Below are 9,231 nucleotides of genomic sequence, written 5' to 3' on the forward strand. Positions count from 1 at the left end.
GCAGCTGAATGGTGATATGTAAATAACTGCGACCTTCATGGGCCATGTGTTCCAGCCATATGTTCCTCACAGGTGGGGGGGGGGGGGGGGATCTGGTCAGCCAATGCTGTAACAATAAGGTATATGGTTATTATTATTTACTAATAATAATAATAATAATATTAAACAACAGTATTTATATAGTACCAACATATTATGCAGCGCTGTACCAAATAGTGATATAACAGCATTGGAGACCCAACCAAACATAGCTTTCTGCTTTCATTATTGGGTCCCCAATTGGGTGCAATTTAATTCTTTTAAAGCTGTCATTAATTATAAGGGTCACAAGGGGTGCCATAGTGTGGGTGATGCCAGGGGGAAAATATGGATAACCTTCCAGACCACTGCCCCCCTCCCCAGTCCACTAATATTGCATCATCGGTATCTGCTGCCATTCGTCAGTCCTAAGCTGGTAGTGTGCACCACACAATGAGTCTGATTGATTATAGCTCTTCAAGCCTGGAGAAGATAGACTATCATAGGAGAACCTGGGTGATCCAGCAAGCTTGGAAAGGATTTCTTGAAACTCATTTGCTATTAGTTGGCAAACATTTTCAATCCTGGACCAGATACAATCCAGGTTTGCTTGATCTCCCAGGTTCTCCCATGATGATCTATCTCCTCCACTGTTGGAGAGTTTTAATATATCAGGCCCATTGAGTCTTACTAGTCCTTTTCATACCATTAGTCATGTCATTCAAGGCACATTCACTTAGCAATTTAATCCGATAGTGAAGGATGAGGATGAGAAGGCTCAGGTTCCCTGTTATCTGTCCACAGAGGGGTCACCTTATTTCCAAGCCTAATAATAAACAATAAAACCAAAACAAGAAGGATAATGGAAACTTCCCAATGGGGAGATGAATGGCTGCACCCAACCTTTTCTCCTCCATCATTAACTCAAACCTTAACACTAACCCTAAACTCTAATATTAACCCTAAGGCGGAAGCCTCAACAATATTTCTGTTTTAGGATAAACTCCAAACCCTAACTCTGTGGTTAGCCCCAACAACTAAACCAATACATGAATCCTAAAACCCAATGGGCCTGATTCATTACGGCTCTCCATGGAGAGAATAGACTATCATGGGACAACCTGGGTGATTCAGCAAATCCCAGAATAGACCTAGGTTCTAAGTTATCATTCTAGGTTTGCCAGATCACCCAGGTTCTCCTATAATATATTATAATATATTAATAGTCTATCTTTGGGAGCTTTGATATATAAGGCCCAATGCCATCCCAAACCCTAACTAATCATAATACCAACCCAAGACTCAAAATATACCCTAAACCCTAACGGTGACCCAAAGCAATAACAGTAAACCCAAAATGAATCCTAAGCTCTAAATTAAGTTATCACTCCATCTCCCTAATGGAATGTACACCATCATGCCAGGTTGTTACAATGATATTAGTGACAAATACAATACCACAACAAAAATGTCACACAATAAATCATGCAACAGCCGGATTGTCCTTAGGATAACCCTGAGCTGAAATTGGTGCCACCGAATGGATCCATCCAGGTGGAGGCGCTATAAAAGGTTTGTGATCCCCCAGAGTAATTCTGCTGAACACCCGGTGAACGTTCAAGGAGCTCAGAACTTTGTGTTTCCTTGTGTCGATCGCCAAAAAACGGCAATATAAATGTGGAGCCAGAAAATGTTATTGTTTGTTGTTTCATGGTGCAATACATTTATACAGCTGAGAGTCAATTAGTTTATCTTCTTTTTTTTATCTGAATTATATTTCCATCATCTGATTCCAGACCTGAAGAATGGCGCCAGTGGCCATCAGAGGACGATGATGTTTATGGCGATCACCCATCCTGCTAATATGCAGAAAACCCAGAGGTGGCACACCGACCTCCTATAAGTTTTATCTTTCTGATATACACTTTCTCCTCCCCCGGGGCCGCGTATTAAAGAGCTGAGACATCTGTTGGGTCACATTTCCAGGGCGGCAGCTGTGGGATTGTACAAGGTGAGTGCTCATCACAATATAAGAATAACGATTTCAGGGCAGAGGACGAGAATTCAATTCTCTGGATGGAATCTGCTGAGCTCACACTAATGAAATTGGCCATAAATGATTTTTTAAGCATGATACAAAAATTAGATAATTTTGGATATTTTTGTATCAACGTTCATGGGGGGGGGGGGGGATCTGGTCAGCCAATGCTGTGACAATAATGTATATGGTTATTATTAATAATAATAATAATAATAAAAATAATAATAAACAACAGTATTTATATAGCACCAACATATTATGCAGCGATGTACGTCAAATGGGGATTTAACAGCATAGGAGTCCCAACCAAACATAGCTTTCTGCTCTCATTATTCTTATCGGTGTGACTGTTGGGTCCCCAATTGGGTGCAATTTAATTCTTTCAAAGTTGTCAATAATTATAAGGGTCACAAGGGGTGCCATAGAGTGGGTGATGCCAGGGGAAAAATATGGGTAACCTATCTGCTGCCATTGGTCAGTCCTAAACTGGCAGTGTGCCCCACAAAATGAGTCTGATTGATTATAGCTCTTCAAGCATGGAGAGATAGAAAATCATATGAGGACCTGGGTGATCCAGCAAGCTTGGAAAGGATATCTTGATACTCATTTGCTATTAGTTGGCAAACATTTTCAATCCTGGACCAGATACATTCCAGGTTTGCTTGATCTCCCAGGTTCTCCCATGATGATCTATCTCCTCGACTGTTGGAGAGTTTTAATATATCAGGCCCATTGAGTCTTACTAGTCCTTCTTCATAAGACTAGTCAAGTCATTCATAGCACATTCACTTAGCAATTTGATCCAATAGTGAAGGTTGGGGACGAGAAAGCTCAGGTTCCCTGTTATCTGTCCACAGAGGGGTCACCTTATTTCCAACCCTAATAATAAACAATAAAACCAAAATAAGAAGAAAAATGGAAAGTTCCCAGTGGAGGGATGAATGGACGCACCCAACCTTTTCTCCTCCATCATTAAGCCCAAACCTTAACACTAACCCTAAACTCTAATATTAACCCTAAGGCGGTAGCCTCAACAATATTTCTGTTTTAGGATAAACTTCAAACCCTAACCTTGTGGTTAGCCCCAACACTCAACTGAACCAATACACGAATCCTAAAACCTAATGGGCCTGGTTCATTACGGCTCTCCATGACTGGAAAGAATAGACTATCATGGGACAACCTGGGTGATTCAGCAAATCCCAGAACAGACCTAGGTTCTAGGTTATCATTTCAGGTTTGCCAGATCACCCAGGTTCTCCCATAATATATTATAATATATTAATATCTATCTTTGGGAGCTTTGATATATAAGGCCCAATGCCATCCCAAACCCTAACTAATCATAATACCAACCCAAGACTCAAAATTAACCCTAAACCCTATCGGTCACCCAAAGCCATAACAGTAAACCCAAAATGAATCCTAAGCTTTAAAATAAGTTATCACTCCATCTCTCTAATGGAATGTATACCATCATGCCAGGTTGCTACAATGATATTAGCGACAAATACAATACCACAACAAAAATGTCACACAATCCCGAATCATGCAACACCTACATTGTCTTTAGGATAACCCTGAGCTAAAATTGGTGCCACCTAATGGATCCATCCAGGTGGAGGCGCTATAAATGGTTTCTGATCCCCCAGAGTAATTCTGCTGAACACCCAACGAGCTCCCAAAGATAGACTATTATTATATTATAATATATTATGGGAGAACTTGGGTGATCTGGCAAACCTGGAATGATAACCTAGGTCTATTCTGGGATTTGCTGAATCACCCAGGTTGTCCCATGATAGTCTATTCTCTCCATGGAGAGCCGTAATGAATCAGGCCCATTAGGTTTTAGGATTCGTGTATTGGTTCAGTTGAGTGTTGGGGCTAACCACAGAGTGAACGCCCAACGAGCTCAGAACTTTGTGTTTCCTTGTGTCGATCGCCAAAACACGGCAATATAAATGTGGAGCCAGAAAATGTTATTGTTTGTTGTTTCATGGTGCAATACATTTATACAGCTGAGAGTCAATTAGTTTATCTTCTTTTTTTTATCTGAATTATATTTCCATCATCTGATTCCAGACCTGAAGAATGGCGCCAGTGGCCATCAGAGGACGATGATGTTTATGGCGATCACCCATCCTGCTAATATGCAGAAAACCCAGAGGTGGCACACCGACCTCCTATAAGTTTTATCTTTCTGATATACACTTTCTCCTCCCCCGGGGCCGCGTATTAAAGAGCTGAGACATCTGTTGGGTCACATTTCCAGGGCGGCAGCTGTGGGATTGTACAAGGTGAGTGCTCATCACAATATAAGAATAACGATTTCAGGGCAGAGGACGAGAATTCAATTCTCTGGATGGAATCTGCTGAGCTCACACTAATGAAATTGGCCATAGATGATTTTTTAAGCTCGATACAAAAATTAGATAATTTTGGATATTTTTGTATCAACGTTCATCTCTAGAAATGAGCAAATCTATTTTTTTTATTCAGAGGTTGTGGAATTAAAGTTTTTTAAAACATTTGATTCAATTCACATTAAAGTCAATGACTACTGAATTTTTGAATAACCTGCAAAGCCCCTGAGGATAATATTGTCCCCCAAATTTCTAAAGGGGTCAGGGGAGCTTTGGAAAGTTTAAAGGCAAATGTTGTTTTCATAAATTGTTCTAAAAAATCATTGGGAAGGGATAAATTTGATTTACAATTTGCTACAATAATGCCTCAATACTTCAATGCAGAATAGATTTGTGTCCCTAGTCAATTGGCACTAACCCTGTAATTGTTTCAGCTTTGATTCACAAACATTTTAATTCCCAATTTTGTTACATTATACTATGGATACTTAGCTGCAGGTTGGTGGGTATCATTGTAACAAATTATTTGAATACTACACAAGGGGGGGTGGGGGGTAGTTAAAGCTTTACATTTACAATGCATTGGTTGGACCACATCTGGAATATGCAGTCCAGTTTTGGGCACCAGTTCACAAAAAGGACATTGTGGAATTGGGGAGAGAGCAGAGAAGGACAACTAAACTAATAAAAGGAATGGAGGAGCTCAGATATGAGGAGAGATTAGCTGAACTGAATCTATTCTCCCTTGAGAAGAGACGTATAAGGGGGGATATGATCACCCTGTATAAATATATAAATTGCGGCTCCAGAGCCACAGGTTGCAGACCCCTGCTTTAGGAGAAAGCTGGATGATTTCTAGAAGCACAGAATATAACTGGGGATTAAAGCTTTAAAGTAAAGATAACAGAGACTGCTGATCCAGGGAACATCCGATTGCCTTATGGAATCAAGACGGAATTTTTTCCTTGTTGGAGCAAATTGTATCAGGGTTTTGCCTTCCAACTATGTCTTATAGGGTTTTATATCTGTGATATGTTTATTTCCTTAGTGATGGACTTATGCCTTTTTTCAACCTGACCTACTAGGTAACTATGACCTGGGTTTTTTTTTTGCATTAAAAGAACATAAAATGACCTAGGCTCTCCCAAAATTGGTGGCTGGAAGACAACCCCCACCAAAAAAGGTGGCTGGGGGAAAGCGGGTAGTAAGTGTGTGCCCCCTGTTGTCAATACCTTTCCTCCGCAATATGGGTACCCAACTAGGATACACGATCGCTTCCCCAAGTAGATGTGGGGGGTTTGTTAAGAAAGGTACAAGAAATAATGACAGTACTAATATTAATATTCTTTATCCTAGATCAATCATACCATCCAGAGTTATAAAAGCATTGTCAATCATCATGATCAGTGCCCCAGCAATGTAAAGGATTCAATCACCACCGCTAAATGAAAGACCCCCAATCTGTAAATATTGATGGGAATCATTGCTTACATTTGCAGAATTATTATGAAAACCATCATAAATACATTCCGCAGGTGATTTATTCTGCTGGATTCCCACATTTATATCCAGTGCACATCCCACATATCTCTTATATCCGCTGTGGGTGTCACATGTAATGATTGACCATGGCTTTACAGTGCTGGATGATGCGATTGACAGGATGACATTGACAAATACATGCAGCAGTTTGCAATGTATTGTTATTACTATTTGTCCCAATAACATATTTTGTTTGTCACGGTATGTGTACTTTCCTTATTTCTATGTTTTAATCCATTCTCTGAATTTGTAAAGTCTGATATTACCAAATTTCTTCATCCAATGAACAATTGATACTATTGAATCATTATTACATTCATCCCCATTTCACTAGAGTCCACCAGAGATACAGCAAATGTTACCCTATAATGTAAATGCAATCATTTTGGATTATAATGCAAAGAATTCTGCACAAAGCAATTTTGTCTGGACATTAAACTGATTTCTGTTCTGGTATGAACAAAAAAAATCATAAAAATCATAAGACATGCTGCTGGTGTCCCGATCACCAATATGGAAGATTCCTGTAAACAGATTAAGGTCAAGCAATAGCTCAGTTCTTAATAATATTATAAGGGAAACTCAGCTCTGGATATTGCAGCTAAAGTGCAGGCAGAGGGTAAAGGACTGGTCATCCATGTTCTTTTTCCCATTACTGACTTCCAATGACTATTCCATGTCTCCATATGGAGGCCACCATCTTCGAAGAGGCAGGGATCTGTCCTTCGTGTCAAAGTAGGCCCCCGTTGTCTAGTGATTTGATGACTGCCGGGGTAATGGAGGAGGAGGAAGCTCAGATCACAGAATGGATGAAACAGAAGCAAGGAGATCCGTGCACTGCAGATCCTCAGGTGCTGCTTCCCCTCCAGCAAGGAGAACAGAGAGCAGGACAGTGGTGACAACACCAAATATACTAAATCTGGGGACACTACTGGAGCGAGCACTGGAGATATACAGCAATGAGGGTACAGAACATGAGTGCCTAGGCACAGGAAATCACCTGCATATATGTCATAAATTTCCATGGGGAATGTGAACAAAATCTTTTAGGGTATGATCAATTTGCTTTAAAGAGGGCCTGTCACGATGACAAAAGCACGTTGGTGTGCAGAAATTCACATGTTAAGTAGGTAAAATGTTTTGCTGAATCAGTTGGTGATATCCAGGAAAAATCACTCTGGGCATGGTGCAGCACCCGCGTCTCCTATGCCATGCAGCTTTCTGCTACCCAATGGGTGAGAAAATTCAACCCCGAAATAGTTTCTGTCCAAATCAGGTAATTTAACCCAATATTTTCCTTTTGTAGGAAGATAACATCAAGCTGTCCCACCTCAATAACAGAGAATATTTGGGGAGGTGGGGGGGTGCATGTCAAGGCAATTCCCCCAAATAATAACGACCTATCATATCACTTAGCTTCAATAAGGTAACCAAAGCAGTTTTTTATGGACCAGAGGCCAAACAATTTTGAAAACCCAATTTTTGGGGGTGTAGTCAGCACACTCTGCGGGGAACACTGTGAGCTTCCTGATTTAGACTAAAGCATGAACAATTTTTTTAGGGATCCATCAAATAAAAATCTAATCATTGTTTAATATGTATATAACTAACTTTATATTTTATTGTATATTTACTTATAGATGATCATTACTTTACTACCCCTCCTGTTCCTGGTGGGAGCAGCCAGAGGTAAGAAATACATCACCTTAATCATATATTCCATGAATGTACATATATTCTTATAGCTCTGACATATACCACAGTGCTGTACAGCGAACAGGTCCCATCAGTCTCTGTACAGAGGAGCTGACACTCCAATGTCACCCCACAGTCACACACTATTATTATACATTGATATAGCTCTGACATATACCGTAGTGCTGTACAGAGAACACTGAGCCAGTCCCATCAGTCTCTGTACAGAGGAGCTGACACTCTAATATCCCCCCACAGTCACACACTATTATTATACATATATATAGCTCTGACATATACTGCAGTGTTGTACAGAGAACACTGAGCAGTCCCACCAGTCTCTGTACAGAGGAGCTGACACTCTAATGTCCCCCCAGTCACACACTATTATGATCAATATGCTCATTGGAGAACAAACACAGTTTAAGATCTTACACCATGGATTAACAATAAAACAGATTTCTTTGATGGGGATTTTCTTGTTCTGTTTTCAGGTGGAGAGGTCTGTTACTCCAGAATTGGGTGTTTTACAGACAATGCCCCCTGGGCTGGCACATTGGAAAGGGCGAGCGCCAAGTTACCCTGGGCCCCCGAGAAGATTAACACCCGATTCCTGCTCTGGACACGATCCAACAGCAATAACTTCCAGGTAAGGACAGTCAGGTCATATTATTCATCATGAAATTCAGATATCTTTACAAAATTTTAACCCAGAAAATTAATGTAAAATCAGGAGTCATAAGTAACGATAAGAGAAACTGAGAAATGTGAATTTTTCTTTTTACAAAATCCCAACATTGTCAAAGAAAATTGTATTTTTGACAGAATGCATTAAAGCCTGTGCCAAGCAACTTTTTTTGGTAATATAAAATCCCATATAAAGAGAATTTTTCCAGAATTGCTCATAAAAGAAATCATTGGGTCTTACCATCAAATACATTTAAATTATAGGCTGGAAACAAATTTTAAAAAAATGCTGTTGTGGGGTAATTTGTGATGGTCAGGTGACCAAACACATTTTCTTCCTGTAAAATTTATACATTTTATATTTATTTGGAGTTTTAACGCATACATATGGGGACAGGCCACGTGCACTTTTCTGTGGCCATTGGATGGAACTGCCAATGACTGAGCTGCATATCATCTGAATAATCCCTTAGTAGCATAGACCTGGCCCATTGATGAGTAATAACTTGCTTGTAAAATGTAAAATAAGACAACAAAATGCTTTTATTCAATCCAAGAAGCTCCTTGATGGACGTTCTGCCTAAATCTGGTCCCGATAATCTTGGATATTTAATAATTGACCCCTTTGTTGATCACCAGGACATTAGCGCTGTGAACCCCTCCACCATTTCCGCCTCAAACTTCAGGACGAGCAGGAAAACCCGATTCATCATTCACGGCTTCATCGATAAAGGTGAAGAGAGCTGGCTGAGTAACATGTGCAAGGTGAGTGCGGGAGAAATGATTGATAGGTGGCTTCCTATTTATTCATTTATCACCTAAGAGTTTATCTGAAATATTTCATATGCTGTGGATGAGATGTGGAAGAATTAACATTTACAA

The 9,231-nt window shown here is 40.0% G+C and overlaps 1 protein-coding gene across 1 annotated transcript in view; it reads left to right on the forward strand.

Annotated features, from left to right (window-relative positions):
• Positions 1 to 4,321: 4,321 nt before the first annotated feature.
• Positions 4,322 to 9,231, forward strand: part of LOC140339190 (pancreatic triacylglycerol lipase-like) — a gene marked incomplete in the record, with an annotated part of 15,412 nt that continues 10,502 nt past the window's right edge. The window contains 4 exon segments of the mRNA XM_072423752.1: positions 4,322 to 4,359; positions 7,608 to 7,656; positions 8,157 to 8,311; positions 8,989 to 9,114. Coding sequence (XP_072279853.1) covers positions 7,608 to 7,656; positions 8,157 to 8,311; positions 8,989 to 9,114 — 330 coding nt within the window.

This window comes from Pyxicephalus adspersus, chromosome 10 (assembly GCF_032062135.1).
Source record: "Pyxicephalus adspersus chromosome 10, UCB_Pads_2.0, whole genome shotgun sequence".
NCBI lineage: Eukaryota > Metazoa > Chordata > Amphibia > Anura > Pyxicephalidae > Pyxicephalus > Pyxicephalus adspersus.